Raw genomic sequence first — 20,181 nt, forward strand, 5'->3', positions numbered from 1 at the left:
CGACGACATTGAAAACGAGGGAAACCTCAATGTCTTTTTGAGAATAAATAAAGGTTTTGAATTTGAATTAATTTGATTTAATTTGAGTTTATTTGATTAGGACAATGCACATTAATCAACATTTCAACAGTGTTGAAAGTGTGCCTCAGTGTAAATATGCCGGAATAAGCACAATAGCTAAATGTCATCCATAGTCCTAAGGCAGGTACTCACATAAAACATAAAACATAAAACAACAACTTTTAAAATTACAGGATGTCACAAAACAGTTAACAGGACACTCACGAACAGACTTACAAACAGATTGTACATACAAAACGTTTGTGACATTATAAAAACAGGATGGAAGGTGAGGCCGAAGCCCCCGGGAACAGGCATCAAGTGAGAAAACAGATTATTCATGAGTACATGACTGGTCTGTTTTTAACCAATATTTAATGTTTTTTAAAGGTACAGTAGTATTAATAGTAATGTATCCTGTACTAAAAAAAATTGCATAAGTGGGAAAAAATATTTCACTGATAACTGTGATTATTGCACATATATGCCAATCATAAGGGCTCCCTTTTTCTTCTTAAAGTCATGGTCTTGTTTGTTTCAGTGCACCTATTAAGTTGTTAAAGGATCACACATTGGGAGCTTATTTTCCATTTTTATTCCACATATTCACACAAATTCAATAGTTTACAGTAAAATGCAGACCTATATAATAACACCCAAGTCTCATCTTTAATTACAGTTTTGCTATAATTAATGTCTTTTAAAAATGTAAGTGGAAAATTGTTATATTGATACAGGATAAGAGGGAAACTTGCAGCGGTCAGACCCGTTTTGTTAGGTCACTGCATTCTTCTTACCTCGGATTTTATTAAGCACATGTAGGTTAATGCATGTGTGGAGAAGAGCTTAGCAGTAAGTCCACACTCATGACACCTTTCCTCTCTCCTCTCTCCTCTCTCCCTACTGCCTCGCTGCGGCCGCTCTCTAACCACGTACGTGACGTCGCTTCCTCTCTCCAACATGGCGCAGGAGGCAGGTCGTTAATGGAAATCTGAGGGATTTACCCCACCTTCTGTGTTTATTTATGTTTGTCTGTTAGGGGCTCTGCAGGCTGACATTTGTAAAGGAATATATCTCCGTTCGAGGCGGCTGCAGCCCCCCCTTTGGGACCAGGCACACCTCGCCCCAAATTCCGGTGCGACATGTTTGAGGGCAAAAAGACGAAAAACATGTTCCTCACACGAGCTTTGGAGAAGATCCTGGCCGACAAGGAGGTGAAAAAGGCTCACCATTCACAGCTGAGGAAAGCCTGCGAGGTGGCATTAGGTGAGTTGTGTAGTTTTAGCATCACATTTGAGCTTTCTTGGACTCATTGATTTAGACACGTCATGCACCCTTTCACTTATTAACTGGTTGTTCTGCACCAATGTCGCAGCGTTTAGCACTCAGCTCGTTTCACATTCGCAACACACTGGTTGTTTATATTGTGCCACTGTCTTGTGTTATTATTCAGCAAAAACTTGCGTGTTGAATTGACGTGGCACGGGCTTCTCCGTGGTCATGATACCGTATAAAACACGGAAATGGTGCAGGAGGAGGGGTGGGTGGGTGGTTCAACACTGAGCCGATGCTGCGAAACTAGTGGTGATGTGAGAGCAGGCCGGACACCGGACACAAAACAAAGTTGTTACCCCCCTTCAATCTCAAGCCTACCCTCACCTGTACTTTAAACTTTAACTAAATCTGAATTATGTTCATCTAAAGTGCTTAATCTGACCCCTTAGAGGTGATGTTTGTGTCTCTTCCTGGTACACACAGACGTAGCCGTGCTCGTTGTATGTGTAGGGTGACACGTTTGCTATCTTAAAACATCTTTCATTTATTAACCAGGTACATCATCGAAGCACTTTATTATGTTGTAAAATAGATGTGAACTTGAGACAGTGAAAGCAAAAGGTGACATTTGTCGGCAGCACCTTTTATGCTAGTACAATGGCAAGTTTCCCGGAACGAAAACGGATCACTTCCGGTAGAAGCTTGATGAAATCGCCCAACTTTAGTACTAACACACTAACAAACATTAAACCCACAGTAAAAGGAAACACACGAGTCAAATAAGTTATTCAGGTGATTCATGGGATGTATTTAGAGTAGTATACCCCATCGAGTAGAGTAACCGTGCTCGTTATTGTCAGTGACTGTGCTTTTATTTTGAAGGCAACGTCCCATACTTCCGGTTTTGTGACTACATCTGGCAGCTTTGTAAAAGTATTTGTTAGCAGGTGTAATATGTCCTTTGTGGTGACTACTTGAGTACATGTGATAGGAACAGGGGCTTCGTAGTGGGGGGAAAAGTGGGACTGACTACCTAGGGCCCAAGTGGGGAGGGGAGTTCTTCATGGGCCTGAAATAAAATGTGTTTTCTGCTACGCTTTTCTTTTGTTTTGTTTGGTTATAACTGCAATAAGATAGCTAAAATTGTCAGAATAAATAAACAAACATTCAGAATTCCACGGCTCTGTGAGATGCACGTCTCATGCCTTAAAGTGGGGAATTGTCATATTTTCACCGCATCAAGTGTGGCTGAACCTGACTGAAAGTGAACTGTAGGTTTTTAGAGTTTTATTTTACTTCATGAGGTTAGATTATACCAAATAATGCCCCCTTGTTGTTATTCAACAAGTCACTTGGCTTCAAATGATCTTGTTTAAAGATGTGGACAGTCTGACGGTTAATATTGCGCAGTTACATTTGGAGAAATTGTAAAAATGATAATATTGATATGTAGCTTTATATTTTTGTTTAATGCAAATAAACCAGTGTTATAGCAGCAATGCTATATTTTGTAGGGTTGGCTGTGGTGATGGGGCCCATTGAGATATCTTTTTAGGGGCCCAGAATTCCTGGTTATGCCCCTGGATAGGAAGGATACCAAAATATAAATTCACAGTCATTGTAGATAAGTTTACTGTTTTATCTGCTCTGTGTCATAGAACAAGCTGGGTTCCCTCTGTCTGAGGAAGTAATATGACACTACCTGAAAAAAACCCACAATGAGCAGCAGCCATGAGTCCTACCTGCATGAACAGTTGCTTCCTTGTTTAACTAATTCAGCCGTTGAAGGGTATTGCAGTGGCCTTGAAGGCTAAATACACTGAATATGTTTGTCAAGGCTTGCTCTTTTGTTTAGTGAAAACATCCCACCCACACAAATGATGTATTCCTTCCCCCACTTCATTGTATGTAGACCAACAGAAACAAACAGAGCCTCATGCAGGAGGTTAGCTTTCATTTAAAGAGTGAGCATGGACTCCAAAAGAAAGATGTCTGTTTTGCATACTCCCACAGTGATTTGTGCAAAGACTTCCTTGACCTGGGAATCAGAGCATGAAAAGTTGAATTGATGATATCATCAGGTGACTGCATTTTTCCATTGTAAGTGAGTTAGTCACTCACCCTATGGGCTGTAGTGAAATGTAGGTCATCTAAAAATAACCAATAACAAGTAAAAACCATAGAAGTGCCAGCTGTCATAGTAAAATAATCTATTTTTATTATGAAGCTGTGTGACGTTCTTTATTCTGGTTGGTCATTACTAGGGGTGTAACGATTCTTTTTAACAATGATTTGATTCGTATCATGATTTGTGGTTGAAGATACGATTAAAGGACGATATTGGTTCATTTAGAACGATACCATCCGAAACGATTCAGTGACTTGAAATCGATTCAGTAACTTTTTAGCCAAAAATTCAACCACTGTGACTGTGAAATAAATACCTTGATACTGGACAGTCCTAGATTCCTGTTGTTTCTTGTAAGAGAATCAGGTATAAATTAATTAAGGATATAAACAACAATTAATGGAAAATGATTTCACATTTTATTTCAATAAAGTGCAACCAACACTTCAGGTTGAATTAACAGGAGGTTAACCTTTTCTGCTCTCATTTTCTGCAAGAGGTGCCTGGACGGCCGGTGTTGTGTGAAATCCCATGGCGTCTTAGTAGGTGGTTGGATAGATTTGTCGTGTTGCCGTGGTACTTGACTTGACCTTTACATATCCTACAAACAGCGAGTGACTTATTTAGAACATCTCCGTCTTTGCAAAAGCCAGTGTTTCCACACGCTGGACCGCAGTGGTGGCTTGATAATTTCTGGCTCGCTGGCTTCTCTTCTGCCATCTGGGATGCTATGTTTTGTTGTCTGCTGGCACGTGGTGATGGTGTCACAGACAGGCAGCCTGACTTGAGTAACGTTTAACGTCTTTATCATTAAAAGTGCAAAAAAACCTGATCCATATAAAGTCTGCCGTGCTTAAATCCAATGCGTTATTTTCTAATATCGGGACAATTGATTTATTACCTTTCAAAACGATGTTAGATTGATATATATCCTCCGGAAGGCCAACTTGCCGAGCACAGATCGATGTAGTCGGATCATAGGAATATAAATCGGTATATTGATGTAGTAGATGAATTGTTATACCCCTAGTCATTACATTGAAACATTTCAAAGCAATGTCCTACTGTTTAATGATAGCAGACTGCTGCTATGACGAACAGACTGTTGCTATGAAGATGCGGCCCCCGACTCTTTCAGACTATCACTCAATTTCAACGGAAAAGGAAGCGTGTGCATCGCGTTCTGTCAGCGCCACACATTCTGGAGATGATCCGTCTCAGCTCTGCTAAAGTTAGCATCAAGTATATTTGCGACAGAGCCCAGGCCCAGCACACATCAAGCTGAACACGAGTCCTGCTACTCCTGGCTGTTCTCAGCTGCGCTCCGCTCCAAACACGCTTCCAGTGCAGCAGGGCGCATACCGTCATAAGGAACAAACCGTGGCAGTGGCTGAACGTGGTGCACATGCTTCCGGCGTTGCAGTAATCTTATCAATGACTAAAACAGCTGAAGAAAGGCAGGAGAGCTTACAGATGCAACAACTGTAGGGACCATGATGCAGGGAGTAAACATTGAACACAATACAGGTTATGTCAGTGCTTAGACGAGTGCCAGACAAGGCAGACAACCTCGAGGTGCACTGCAGCTTCATGCAATCCTTGTGTCACTTCACCATCAGTGAATATTTCAGTTTCACATGAATAATAACAGCTAGCTTTACTCGCTTGAAGGAGGCTGCAGAGTTGACTGTCGCTATTGACGCAGCTCAGACTGTAAACAGAAGAAGTATCATCATTTTGAAACCAATAAAACCATTTGGTGTAAAATGATTGATTTCTGTTATTAGAGGTCATGTAATAAGCGGGATAATGTATAGTGAACAGGTTGTTGGACCCCTTCAGGGCGAGGTCAGACCCCTCTGGTTTGTATCATGCCCTGCTCACCGTGTGAAGGTTTCAGTTGGCTTTTACAACCTGCTCACCATACATTATTATCTTTTACTTCCTGGTGTGCCTCCATGTTTTATCTCCAGATGACATCATCACTACGGTCTATCACTATGTCACCAGCTCACACCCTGATTTGTGTTTCAGAGTGTACTTTACCTTTGAGAGCCAGCATTAGTCGCACAGCCTGTTGTTTTGGGTCTTTTAAGGTCATACAGGGAAGAATGAAGCTCAGGTGAAAGCCTGCCCGGTCCACAGTGCAGAAACCAATCAGCTTTAAATGGTGTCATAATGAACTGTCGGTCACACAGACTCTGGGCTTTACTCTAAAAAGCCACAACATGAGAATCCCTGCATGGAGGGAAGCAGCTCTACTGTAGTAGTGCATATCAAAAACGACTGGGTGACCCAGTATACTGAGTGACTTACATAATCCCCTCCAGCTCTGGGGGCTTTGAGACATCTCAGAGAGAGTGCCTGTGCAGAGTCTCCTCTGTGCTGTCACTAAAAGTTCTCCTGTCATTCATTGACATTGTTCAGAGCTACATATTTGGGACTATTTTTTTTCTATTACACAAGATGGAGTTTTATTTAGCTTCTCTGGTACTCGGATTCCAATTTGTGTGGGTAAAGTAGACTTGGTTTTTTTGGACGCAGCCCACACTGGTGCTTTAATGCTGCAGGGTTTTTAAGGAGAGAGGTGGAAGACCCTGTGAGGCTACCTTTACCAAACAGTCCACCCTCCTCTCCCTCTGACTGACCTTTCGCTGGGATGATCAAAATGTCACACAGCAGTTTCCCAAAAAGGAATACCATCTCAATTTCTCACATGGTCTAACCTGCAGCAGTGCAAACCGGGCTCCTATTATCTTTGGATCGCACAGTCGGCTTCTGTGAGGGGAGCTGTCTGATAGCGTGGAACAGAAAGAGAGTCAGACTGACAGGTAACTAAAATATCAAAGGCCCTCAGGCTGGTTATGCCCACTTCCTCTCAGAAGCAAACAGAGACTCTGTGCTTCATTGACGTCACGTGTTGATCGCTCCCTACGATGCTGGCTTGTGGCTGATTGTTGTTTTTTAAAGCAACCTGTCCACTCTGACCTGGGGAGGTTTTTTAGGGGGCTGCAACTGAAAAGCCTCCACACTGTGAATGTAACCGGCTGAGTCAGGGGAGTGTGTGCGAGCTATCATGCTAAAAGGAGTGAGGACTTGTATCCACTCTGGTGGTCCATTAAGGACTTGAGTCCTGCTGAGCTCATTGCTCATTATCTCTTTCCTTCTGAGGGTCAGCTGCAGAGGTCACACCACCTGGAAACGCTTTGCAGCTGCATATTTGAAGCCTCCCTTCTTTTTTGTCGCCTGCAGATAAATATTCTGTCCACACTCAGGATGCAGACACGATGGAGAGGACTTCCCTTTGTTTGAGGCTTTGTTGTTCCCTAGTATGCCCATGTTTTTATCCTCTATTCACTGAAGACTACGATTTACCAAATGTGTCGTTTAGACCATTTTTCCAACAATAACAGCTTTTGAAATGTTAAGACTTCCTTCTTCTGTTTGGAATTTGTGAAAGTACATTTGATTTTGATCTGTTGGTATGACAAAAAATGACATTTGAAGACTTAAGTTTGAGCTCTCGTTTTTGGTAGACTTATGGTATTTTTTGAGTCAAATATTTTTCATTTCATTGTGAATAAAATTTTTGGATCAGTTCATAATAATTAAAATTAGGGATGTCCCAATCAGCTCTTTTGCCCCCGATCCCAATCCGATTTTTTCATATTGAATGTTTGCCGATACCAAGTCCCGATCCGATACTTGTGTTTGCCAAGATAATAGTCGCACAAGAGATAAGAGAGTTGAGATGCACACTGTTTTATTCCTTTAACAAAAATAAGTTAACATAAGACCCATTTCAGTAATTTTTTTAATTATTCCATTTAATCTAATCCAGCTAGCATTGTTGTCAAACTCAATCTGTTTTACAAGCTTTGCTGTATGAGACCCACGTAACAGGTGTGCATGCATTACAGCATGCTTAAATCAGAGGCTGCTCTGAATGAAACTCTCATGAGACAGTGCGTGATTCACAACGGCATCACCCGGCTGTGAGACGGAGAACATAAATATTGGGAGTGAAGGCGAAACACGCCCGGTAGCAGGCCACTAGCTACGCAGTGGCATGCCGGTATAGAGAACAGCAGCTGCCGCTAGCCACAAGGTTGCTAATGCTAATGTAACAGACTGTCCTGTGTTTGGTTTTTGTTTTCGCCTTTTTGAACCGTATGTCCCTGGAGAGTTGCCGTAGGGTGTGTAGAGCAGATGCTTTTTTCTGTAATGTGTCTGGCAGTGCACATGTGAGTTCTACAATAAAATTTAAATCATGGCTTGTGTTCTACATCAATGTTCCATTTACTATTTTCTCATTATGTAAACACAGTAAAGCAAACTCAACGCTCAATTACACTTGCGCCTTCAGCTGCATAATGTGTTCAGTGACAGCAGACGTAAATGATCAGATGAGATAATGGGCTCAAATGCCGATCACCAATCAATTAAAAAACGTCCCGATCGGCTCCGATCAGATAGTTGTTATTGGGATCGAGACATCCCTAATGAATATAATTACTAACAGCTCTAGTTCGGTCCATTTTCTTGCTCCTGGTTTGGGCCACCAACTCTTCAGAAGAGTACAACTCATAGATTCTAAATTAATTCACCTGGAACTCGCTCACTTCAGCACTCTGACTCTGGAGGTCAAGAGCAGACACCTCACCTGGCATTATTCGATTTTGAAGAATACAGCTTGTGGTTTATTTGTTAGAACAGTGTGTAAATATTAATCAGAAAGTTTTTTTTTTTTTAGCAAGCATTAGTGCTTCCACTTTGCTTGCTCTGAGATATCGACAGTCTGAGTGCCCGCTGTGCGTTCGTGGAGGTCTGAGGGGTTTGACATTCATTAAATCTGGATACTTTGCAACATGATGTGCTTACAAAACCAGATATTCTAATCATCTAGGTGCTCATGGTCCACTGACTGACTCTTGTGGTATTGTTTGCCTCCTTTATTTGATTTATTAATCCCTGTACCCTCTAATTTAATCAGCATCAGCCTTTTGTCATCCATGATGTCATACATGTTGTGTTTAAGCTCTTAAATGATGATAAGGTTGCTCATGGTTATGGTTTGGAGAAGTAATGCAGCTCCATGTGGCAGGATGTTGGACACGTTTGCCGAATCCAAAATTGCATTCTCAAATTCAAGATGTAGTTGAATCTCTCGCCCATCATGAGTTTAGTCCTCCTCACCTGTGATGTGCAGGATTTGTACTTTTCCTGCTTCTAACCTGATTTCACAGTTTGAATTGAGACCAAACCATGTTATTTGGCAGGCTGAAGTAATGCCCCTCTAGCTCTGAGTTTGGACACAGAAATGGAAAAATTCTGCAAGGTCAAAAGCACATTGAATAAAAGCTTTAGACGCAGATGAAATCAACCACAGTAACAAGCTGCTCTTTTGAACCAAATTCAAGGCCGCTGCCCGCCCGGCCCGACGCTTCCTCAGTCACAAACTTGGCAGGGGAGACAACGGGCCACACGCACCTCTGATCATGGAGGACAACAAACACATGCTCCTTCGTGATAAGCTGCACCGTAGTCGCCACACGCTCACCCACGATAAGCACCCGGCTATAAACGATCACATTTGTTAATTAGGGTTTTTATCACGACTCCCCGAGGACCCACTTCCCAAAATATGAAGAGGGGCTGCTGTCACCTCCAGCCTGTTTGTACTCTGAGTTATAAAAGCATATGACGACCTTTTCACCAGCATCCCTCACATTCTTGGCAGACATGTATCGTCCCTGAAGTTGAAATGAGGCAGTTTCATTTGGATTTCCATGTGGCGAAGGCACATCAAGTTTCCTGTTTATGAAACTTGCTGGCATCGCTCGGGATGAGAACATGAAAATGAGGGAAGAAACGGCAGCTGTCAGCCACAATTTAATGTCACATATATTTGTCAGGGTTCTATAAAAGACTGTGACTCTGAGAGTTATACTGAGGCTGATGGACTCACTGGAATCAGATATATGTGAGTGTTTGTGAGCAGTTCAGTCCAGGCTGTAAAGATATAGAGAGATATTGGCACCGTTTGTTGAGCTTTCTCTGTTTTAGGGCTGCACAGGTTATAAGCTGTATTTTTACTCATTGATCATTAAAGCTGGGGTTGGTAGTCAGATTTAGATACACCTTTTGTTATACTGGTTAAAATGATCTTAATGTCCCGATGGCAATCAATACATCATGTGTTCTTAAAAAAGAGCAGGAGAAAGCCGCTATCTACAGCCAGAGTAAACCTGGGAAAACACCATCCTGCCATCAGGAGCCAAATTATGAAACCAATCAAATCCCGTCCTGCCGTTCTGCCCGCCTCCTACATTTCATGTTTGTAGGTGTTTTTAACTATGATAATGTTTTGGTGTTTTCTTACTGCTGAGTGAGACATGAGTTGACGTAGTGCAAAACACAAACAATGTGCTGAGGACCGGTTTTGAATCAGTCACCATCATATGGTTGTGAATCAGCAGCGCTCGTGCATGTGGGCGGGGACGTAGTTTTGGAGGAACTCTACAGGGAGGTGGGGAGGGGGGGAGGTGGGGAGGGGTTAGACGGAGTCCCAAGGAAATGCTACACTCAAATTCATGCTAGTGTTCCGTGACTACCATCCCTAGCTTTAAAGTTGAAGAAAGCAGCTACTTTAAAAAACTGTGAGGAGTTTTCAGCTGAAGGTGATTGTCTCAGCTGGACTAGTGTGACCCATTAACAGCATGAAATCCAAATAATGTGATGTACAGGTAAAGAAACATTAGGAAATCGGCACGTTTTTATAGCTTTATAAGAAAGAGATGGGCTTAATAAAATATGAGTATCATCATGAGCATTCTTGTCCACCTGTATTTGACACAAAGACTTGAAAATAGGTCAGGCGGTCTAACCTGGATGTGCTGCATGTGTTATAGAGTACAGTAAATGTGCTGATATAAACTTTTCCATAATGAAGCTGCTGCTACATCGCCCTGAAGGAAAAGTAGAAATGAAGAAAGGGTGAGGCCCCCATGCCTGGTTACTGTCTCTTTTCCCCCTCCAGACTAAGTGCTAACACTTAAGCAGCTTGTAACCTCAAAGGTTGACTGGTGCTGAGATAATAAGCAGAGGAGCAGTCAACACGTTAGGCCTGGTGCTCGCTCTGAAAGCGTAAATAAACCTTCTATCTATACAGAAAAGACAGTTTAGAGTGTTATTTTGCCTTCCACTTTCTAATTTATTTCCTTACACTGATACCTCCATAAATAATCCATCATTCTCTCCACTGATGCCTCTTTCAGTCCTGGGACAGGTGATAAATTAATTATAGCGCAAACAGATGAGGGGAGTGGAGAGAAACCCTTCACTTTCTTTCTTGTTTCTGTTTCATCTCGTGGTGCCCGTATTTATTTGTTGTTTCTATCCTGTATTGATCTATCATCCGTACTCACCCAAAGACAGTTGGCACCGAGCAAATAATGCATCACCATTACTGAGAGGGATGGAGGGAGGAAGAGGCGATTAAAAAGAAGGATGGCCTCTGAGGAAGATGCAGGAGAAATGGGGAGTTTAAAATTGAACTGATATGATATACATTTTTTGCGACAAAATGGACTCTGTGATAAAATACATTTCCAGCCAATATATCGACATTAACTAGCGAGAAATGGAGCTTAAACTGTCAGCTGATATCTAACCTGAGCTAGCTCTTCTTTGCTCTGTCATTCATTTAGTTTTATTGCTAACAAAACAATGACTGTGCTGAAACCTTAACGAATGTAAGATGGATGGCATGTCTTCACTTCCTCCCATGGCACAAAAATGAAGCGAGGCGTTTCTGCATTTGGAGCCAGAGTTAGGGTCAGCTTTGGGAGCAGTTGCTTTTTTCACTTATCAAAATACTCATACCCCTCAAGATCCAGGGGTGCCGGTTAGCCTAGTCGGTTTAAGTGCGCACCCAATATAAAGAGGCTATGACTTCATCGTTTCATGACATACCAGCTCTGAAAGTTTTGGCTTCACTTTTTACAGCTTATGTTGTTGATGATGACTTAAGTAATATTTTTTAAAAATCATGAACAAAAGTAGAATCCAGTAGAAACACCCACAAGCATGACATGGCAAGTGAAAGCTAGTTAGCTAGTGTCCAATTTTCAGGTGGAGTACAAGTTTTAAAACATATTAGGTTATCTGTAGTGTTTAATGTTTATAAAAGTAAGATACACCTACAGATAAAAGCTGCAAAGGGAGGTTACAGTATACATTTTATTTAGTAGTGTTGTACCTTTCAACAGCAGGAACTTTCCCCAGGAACTAGGGACCTTTTGAGAAACTGTGCATTTAGACAGCAGGAACCAGGGTCTAAATTTATTTCTGGGATAGTTAATCTCCTTGAAAAGCCCCTGCTTGGTGGTGGTGCTTTCCAAAGGTCCAGGAACTTTATGGGGAGGGGCCTGCAATGCTGAACATTTCTGATTGGTAGAGTATCCATAGTGTTTTTATTTCACCCGTCGTCCACAATAACATCACACACACCTGTGATTCACTCGGTTTAATAACTCCTGACCATTCGTCTTCTCTGAGCCTCTTAGTGTGATTGCGTCTCTGTCAGCTCCTGGTGTTACAGTCTTACGAGTGACCCTGTACAACAGTCACTGTTGAAACACAGAAGGAGTCCTCAGGAATGCATCGTAGTTTAGTTTTTATCCTCATCAGATAAGTATTAATGATAATCTAAAGACGTTTGTGAGGGATGCATCCTGCTGAAAGTCGCCAGTTAACAGGGACGCTCTTCAAACCAAAATACCTGTAGATTACTGCCCTGTCTTTTTAGCTCCGTCCCCCTGCTTTAAATCGAGCATGTCAGGTGTTTTGAATCCTCTTTGTCTTTAGCTCTCGTCTCCTTTCAAGTGATTTAATGGATCCATTTGCAATATAATGTAAAGCACAATCAAAAACAACACCTGCGGAATCTCCTCCATGCTTACAGACTAACTGTAGTGTTGCTGTCTGTTGTTCTTCATACGTCAGTGGCCTCATTTACATTATATTCACAGGAATATAACTTTAGTTCCTTTTAGAGAAGCTCTTGGAACTTAAAGTTCCTGGTACTGCTGGTCGAAAGCACCCAATGTTATACACAAAGTAAGGAGTACTCCTGATGAAGTAATTGGTTGTGTCTTGCAAAGAGCACATTTTACTCCTTTACTCTGTTAAAGCTTGCTGCTAAGCATGCTGGGACCTACGTGAGGGCTGTTCGGACGTGGAAAAACACTCTAGCTGAATGAGCCGAGGAGGATGCAGCTCAGTTCACATATTTATCTCACACTGACTCACTATTAATCTCCAGCTTGTGCAGCACGATCCTGCACAATCATAATAACCCCATTTCTGAGGACAGAAATTGCAATTCACAGCGCTGGAGCCGAGAAGTGCCAAATCATGTATCATCAGCGGAGTTATTGGAGATAAATTTATTTCAACAACAAAGCCAACAGCTGAGTAATCAAGGCCTTTTGTAGGCCGAGTGCTTTGTGACTTTTTGGCCAGAATATGAGAGCCTTGATTCAGCCAGGAGTGAGACTATTGATTAGACACAGGCTTATGCAAGTGCGAGTGAGTGGGTCTGCTGCACATAGACATAGTGCACACATACCAGTATGTGCGTACACATGAGCGCACACACGATTAGGTAGCCCAGACAACCTCTGACAGTGTTTCCCTCTTCCCCCTCCAAACGTAATTACTGCTATGCAACCTTTGCTTTCAGCCTGGACAAAAGAAATGTCAGGGGGCTGATTTTTCTCAGGCTCTGTGTGGTGGTCTCAGCTGCCCGGTGTTTATCTGTGCTCGGTAGGAGGTAGACGTAGGCACCTACATATAGATTCCTCCCCAGACTAGCCAGAGTTGGCGGTGCAAAGCTATGAAGCAGGCCTTATTACCCTCCCTATGGGCAGTATATCACTACAGCTTGTGCTTAAAATGCTGATAATGAAATCATTGTTAGAGGCTGGATGGAGATAAGACTCTACTGTATACATGCACCATTATAAAACCTGTTTATGTCCACCTGAGTCCTGAGGGTCCTTTCTCACCACCTTGAATTTGAGCTGGTCGCTGCATACGGAGAGGTGAGAGCCGGCCACGGGAGGCATGCCAGGTGCAGAAGCTCTTTGAAATGGAAATGGTACTTCATGACGCAGGGTGTCCTTTCTCAGTGTCCGGATACTTGCACAGGTGATGGAAACTGAGCCAGGGAATGACCTCTGACCTCTCCTGTGTGTGAGTGTGTGTGATTAGAGATGGTTGGAAGCCCTTTAGGAAGGAGTGTGTGGTTTAATGTTGCAGATTTAAAGTATCCAAAGGGTAAGAAGTGTTTGAGAAACATAGAAATCCTTTCTGTTTTCTCCCGGCTCTGCCTTTCCCTTTCCTTTTTGTGTTGCACAGAGTTTTAACGGGCAAGGCCATGCACAGAAATAACCAAAACACATCTTACTTAGGTATTAAAATAAGACCAAGCATGCTGGTTCTTTCCTGTAATATGAGCACTTACACACAAACACACTCGTATGGCACGTGGAGCTGGTGAGAGACAGGTTTATATAGCTGATTTGTTTTGGATCCCAGCCTCCTCCTTGTCCCTGCTCTCTCGTCTCCTCTCTCTATCGTTTCTCTCTCTCTCTCTCTCTCTCTCATTTCTCTCTCTCTCTCTCGTTCCTCTCTCTCTCTCTCGTTTCTCTCTCTCTCTCTCTCTCTCTCTCTCTCTCTCTCTCTCTCTCTCTCTCTCTCTCTGGTCTCTCTCTCTCTGGTCTCTCTCTCTGGTCTCTGTCTGAGCCTGCTGCCTCCTCCCAGCGAGCTGTTTTCCTGCTGCCGGTCTTGTGACGTATTGCAGAGCCTCTCCAGAGAGCTGTGTGTTGATCTCAGTCCCTCCTGCTGGTGGAGGAGCCGTGTGCAGAATCTGCTGTGTCTTAATTGATGATGTGTAACAGCTCACCTGAGATTTTTGGCGTGTGTGCATGTATGAGTGCACACACACATATAAAGTGTGCGTGAGTGTGTGAAGAGTTGCATCAGTGGCAGTTTATTGTGATTCTATGTGTGAATGTCTTGTTGGCAGAGTGTCCTCTTATTGAATTAGTGTTGATCTAACAGCTTTAGTCAGCATGAATATTTGCCCGGGTGTGTGCGGCCCCACAGGCATGTCCTTGCATGGCTCTACCTGCTGAACACACTGATGATGAAGTCTACTCTTCAGTGTCTCTATTGAGTGGATAGAAAGTACATTTCCACAATGTTTCTCTGCCTATTGTAAACGTTTTAGAATATTATGCCCTGCTCCTGACAAACAGCTTAGACAGAGAGCTGCAGGGCTACATGAACAAACAAATAGCATTCAGGTATTTTTAAATGGAGTGTCCACATTGACAGCATGCCTCAGCAAAACAAGCTGAGCCCCCTCGGGTGTAAATAATGATTGCTTTGCCTCTGTTTCAACAACATTTTGCAGATTTATTGCGCCTCAGATGAACTGCTGCAGGTGAAAACTGCGATGAAAATGTAAATCCTGTCTAAAAGTTCTTTGATGGCAGATTTCCGCAGACATTTATCTTTCCTTTTTATGAAAAAGTTTCTAAACTTTCATAAACATTGGATAAAGTTGTGATACAGTCTGCATCGCCCACATTGAAGAACTTATCAAAGCATCTGTTTTCTTTTGCTCAGTGTAAATACAATAAAACATTGAGTATCAAAAGAAATGAATGTGTAGTACACTCTGAATAAAATCAACTAAGGTACTATTCATTGTTAGTCACAATAACCCATTGTGTGAAAGCTTGAGGTCTAGAAATGTCTTGATGGATTTTTTTGTGTGTTTTTAATGAAATCATGCAGAGCTCACATTCATCAGTTCTCTATTTACCTTCCTTTGTCTGCACATCCCTGCAGATCTCAGCATATCACCGTCACTTTTTCATGCAAAACACTAAACACATCTATTTCATGAAAATCAATTCTACCATTATTAAAGGCAACTTCAACTCTGACTGCAGAGATGTTCCTACGCCCTCAGCTCCTCACTGATACAGAGAGTTAAACACATGGATGCTGACGTATCCACTATACTGCTGAATGATGTCAAGTGAGTGCTAAGACTTGTATTGCCTTGCTTCGTAAAGTAAAGGAGTAAGTAAAAAGAACAGGAACTAACGCAGCTCGTCTTGTTCAGTGGAAAATCTCTACCTATCAACATGAAACTGCTTTATTTGGTGTTTTCAGATATTTGAATTCTCTTATCATGAATAAGGAATTCCTCTAAATGTGAAACCCCACGACATTCAACCCTCCGCTAGTACTGTGGTAGTACCACACTGTTGTTTTTGCTATTGAGGCATGATAATGTACCACTAATCCGTTCTCTGCTCTGAACTGTTTCTACAGTACGTTCTGCATATGCTACAGTTTTGCAAGAGGGAGAAACATTTAATTGCTTATCTGGGCCTGTAAGTGATGGCTTTGGATTGATGCATTGAGTACTCTAACACCCGATGCAGCGCTTTGAAGTGTAATGGAGCCATGTTTGATACTGATATCTGCATCTGAACCATAGAGTGTATAATAAATGGATGTAGTATCCGTGATGTCACCAATCTGTTTCTAAACCGCTGTTTTAAAGCCAATCATAGGCAGGAGCCATATTGGAAATTCAGAATGCAACCTAACTTTGTCTGAGCTAGTGTGAGTTACAGAGACGGGCCTTTAGCCTTTTTGCTAACAGCTACAAAGTGCACACTTAATCAAGTGAGCCTTATTTGGGCAAAACTCGTAAGTTTAATACGGTAGAAATTTTAGAGTTATGAAGAAATTCACCCCCGCACAGTGTGTGCCAAGAGAGAAATGAGCTCTTCAGACCGAAGCTGTTTTTTTAAACCAGGTTGTAAACATGTTTATTTCTGGTGCAAAGACCGTGTTTCTTGAATTGGTGTGTATGTGGTTTCTGGTGTTTCTACAGCAAGCCTTAAGCGGATGCTCTATGAACTGCAGTTTTTAGCACTTCCACATGGGCTTCATATTTTAAGACCGGAGGTTGCTGCTTGATCTGACCAAACCTAATACATTGTGCGACACAGTTTTAATATTTCCCACAGACCCTGAAAGTGTTTCAGTTACTAAGTTTGCTCTGATTGACACCTGCTGATACTCTCCTGTTATTAGCACTACAATGATATGAGCCCCGTGCTAACTTGAGCTACCCCAGACCAGTTTAAGGACATTTTTCAGACCTCACTGTTTAATAACTGTCACCTATTGATTTGATATATCAGATTATGATCTATGATGCCTCATTTTCTGCTGATCTTCAGTCTCTTTTGATTCATCTGAAGACTTTTCCCTCAGGGAGGAGGACCGACACCTCATGGCACAAGAAGTGGTTCTCTATTTTTATGTCACTCACATGAACCAACCAACACTAGCTCTGTGCATTAGCAAACCTACTTGGCATTAAACCCCATGTCCTGATTCTGATTACATTTGCTTATTACACTGTAGCACAAGCACACATAGCATGAGCCCAGACACACAGCAAAGGACCTGTGGTTCCACTCTCAATGTTCTGGCGAGCTGCCGCCCTGCTGCAGACACTCCCAGCAGGGTGCTCTAAAGCTGCTGCTGAATGCTTTGTCACGCCACGAAGGCCGGGTAGCACCCAGTAAGAAACAGTCCTCCTGCTCGTAGCTCCTGTCTGTGCTGAGAGACGGGGAGCAGGTTGTTTTGTCAAGATGCATCCAGAATCAGGTGGACTTTGATGTGATGCATCATGAAGGCAGACAACTGTTCTGCTTGTCCGTGTTAATGGAGGTTGTATTCTTTAAAATGCGTCATAATGTGTTGTAGCTCCTTTCTTAGCCTCCCTGTAGTGTTTATTTATTCAGTGAAGGTTTAGTTTATATGCATGCTTATCTTCTAACACTGTTTACTTTCATCCAGACACATAAACTCACATTTGGATCATAGTGTGTAAGCTGCATTGCTCCGAGGACTTTGGTCGTGGTTTGCTGCTCGAGTGGAGCGCATTCTTCATTCCCTCGGCTCAGATTTTCCTCCAGATATTCAAAGGATTTAAACTGGTAACCCTCCTTCAATCCTGCCTCAAACCTTTGGCTTAAGGTTGCCAAACACTCCCCCTTGCTGATTCATCGGCCTTATCTATCACAGCTGTACATTTGCATCTTAAGAGGCTGACTACACCATTGTGCATTTCATATCTGAGCCATGATCAGCTTTGGCTCCAGCTCAGTGTAAGTGTGACTGAAGGGATGTCTGATAAGCCTCTGTGAAACATGTAGTTTTATTACTGAAAAACGTCAGAAACCTGTGTTTTTATCGCTGCCGGGTTCACCGATGACGTGTGATGTTGCTGCTTTCAATGCAGATCAAGTTGTGGTCATTCGCAGTCACACTGTTACCTAAAGAAGAGGGTGTTGTGAAGTTGTTTCTCAAACTAGCAGCTACGTAGCTCCTGTTTTTTCTTATGGCCGACAGTCTTCTGATCACACATGCAGCATGTTTTTTTCCATGCAAGTGCAACATGATCAGTGTGCTCCATGAGGTTGACAGAGGTGGCGTTTGGTTGTTTGGCGTGAGATGTCTTGGAGCTGAGCTGCTGAAGCTTTTCCCTGGATGTCGTCATCACCTCATGTATTTTTCACAGTCAGCCTTGTCGTGTGGGTGTCATATGTCAGACTTTGTTGCACTCGGGGGCCAAGGCTATTATGTTTGCTTTAATAAGTCTGCCACTGAGGCTGATGTACAGAGAGGGTTGTGCAGTTCTGTCTTTGTAACTTCTACTAAATATAATTTATAGGAAGGGCATTGCACAAATGAAAACTTTGATATGACATGGTACCACATAGAGTTGTGCAGATACAAGAATTTCAAACTTCATTATGATACTAGTGGGCTGCATGGTGGTGCTGTGGTTAGCACTGTTAGCTGGTTAGCACTAGGGATGGGCAATGATTTTCGAATATTCCCTTATTAAGTAACCGAACAGTTACTTTGAATATTCTCTCATTTAAAAGTACAATTTTGTCGGGGCGCTGGTGGCCTGGCGGTCTAGGTGCCCCACATGCAGAGGCTATAGTCCTTCTGGCAGAGTTCACCGGTTCGACTCTCGGCCGTGACCATTTCCAGCATTTCTTCCCCCACTCTCTACTCCCCATGTATCCTGTCTCTCTTCAGCTTTCCTATGTAATAAAGGGCAAAAGTCCCGAAAAAATATAACTTAAAAAATGTAAAAAGTACAATTTTATTATTAAAATAATCGCTGAATAGATGTCAATGATTATTGAATTGTATTTTGGCTTGAAATGCCCATCCCTGGTTAGCATCTCACTGCAAAAAAGTTCCTCTTTGACGGCAGGTTCCTTTGTGGAGTTTGCATGTTCTCCCCATGCCTATGTGGGTTCTCTCTGGGTCCTCTGGCTTCCTTCAGCAGTCCAAAAACATTCTCATGAGGTTGATTGGTGACTTTAGATTGCCCTTAAAAACAGCTGGGATAGGCTCCACCCCCTGTGACCCCAGACGGGATAAGATAATGAATGGATTGTGATACCAGTAAACATCATACCTATTTCAATACCACAGCAACAAACATTGTTCCTCTAGGCTTCCCATACTAGTTAATGTTGTATTGACTTACAACTTGCACACAGTGACATGAAGGATTAAAGGACCAGATTATCCTGACGACAGTGTATAGACACCAAATAAAATCGTCCTGTTTGCTCTGAATATTTGTTCATAATCTGGAACTTTGAATTTGTTTATTTGTTCATAAGAGCAAAATATAATGAAATGAAAATACTTTGTTTTCATGGTACCCGCTCTCTTCACTGTGACTGCATGTCACTTAAAAAATATGACTGCAAATCTGCCTTTTGGTGCTTTGAAGTACCACAGAACATAGATATAACAGAAATATCTCGTCTTGAAGCATTTAAAAAAAAAACACTTCAACACTGGTTAAAAACAAAACAGTCATGTCCTCATGAATAATCTCTGTTTCCTGTTTGATGCCTGTTCTCCGGGGGGCGTTAGGCCCACCTTTTATTCCTGCAGACTGTCTTGTGACATTTGTTTTTGTTTTTGTCAGTCCCTGCCTCAAGACTAAGGATGAAATGTAGGTATTGTGCTAATCCAGCATATTCACATTAATGCATACTGCTGAAATGTTGAGTAATGTTCATTTACTAATTAAATAAACTCAAGAAATAAACAAAAATGAAGAAATGTGGTATTGAAAAGTAAAGGAGACAGAATGAGCTTGTATATCTTTGACAGTAGTGAAGTACCTGACTGGAGTGTGTGCTTACACCCAGCTGCATCCATGCTTGTCTACTCTTTGCACTTGCTCGCTCTCAGAAACCTCCCTCCTCGCACTCATGGCTGTTTCCAGGCGTTGGACTGCAGTTACTCCAAAGCTGAGTGCAGACATCATCAGCTGGCTTAAAGGCAGCTTTTGGGGGTCTCTTGAATGGATGACAACCACAGGAAAGATGGGATTCATGCAGAGTTAGAGTAGAGTGCAATCTCACTGACTGACTTTTGTCTTCTCGTTGTGGACATGGCAGCTCAGTGCTTACATCAGTAACCAATTTCAGAGAGAAAGTCTGTTTCTACCCATATCTGACCCACACCTCGTCTCCTGACGATGAAAGAAAGTGTTTGACTGAAATGACTCC

General features: G+C 42.3%; 1 protein-coding gene across 1 annotated transcript in view; it reads left to right on the forward strand.

Moving 5' to 3' along the window:
* Positions 1-975: 975 nt before the first annotated feature.
* Positions 976-20,181, forward strand: part of arfgef1 (ADP-ribosylation factor guanine nucleotide-exchange factor 1 (brefeldin A-inhibited)) — a 75,008-nt gene continuing 55,802 nt past the window's right edge. The window contains exons 1-2 of the mRNA XM_034706215.1: positions 976-992; positions 1,100-1,326. Of these exons, the coding sequence (XP_034562106.1) occupies positions 1,203-1,326 (124 nt within the window). The 5' untranslated portion in view covers positions 976-992; positions 1,100-1,202. The remainder of the gene's footprint in view (positions 993-1,099; positions 1,327-20,181) is intronic.

The sequence above is a fragment of the Notolabrus celidotus genome, chromosome 17, assembly GCF_009762535.1.
Source record: "Notolabrus celidotus isolate fNotCel1 chromosome 17, fNotCel1.pri, whole genome shotgun sequence".
Taxonomy (NCBI): Eukaryota; Metazoa; Chordata; class Actinopteri; order Labriformes; family Labridae; genus Notolabrus; species Notolabrus celidotus.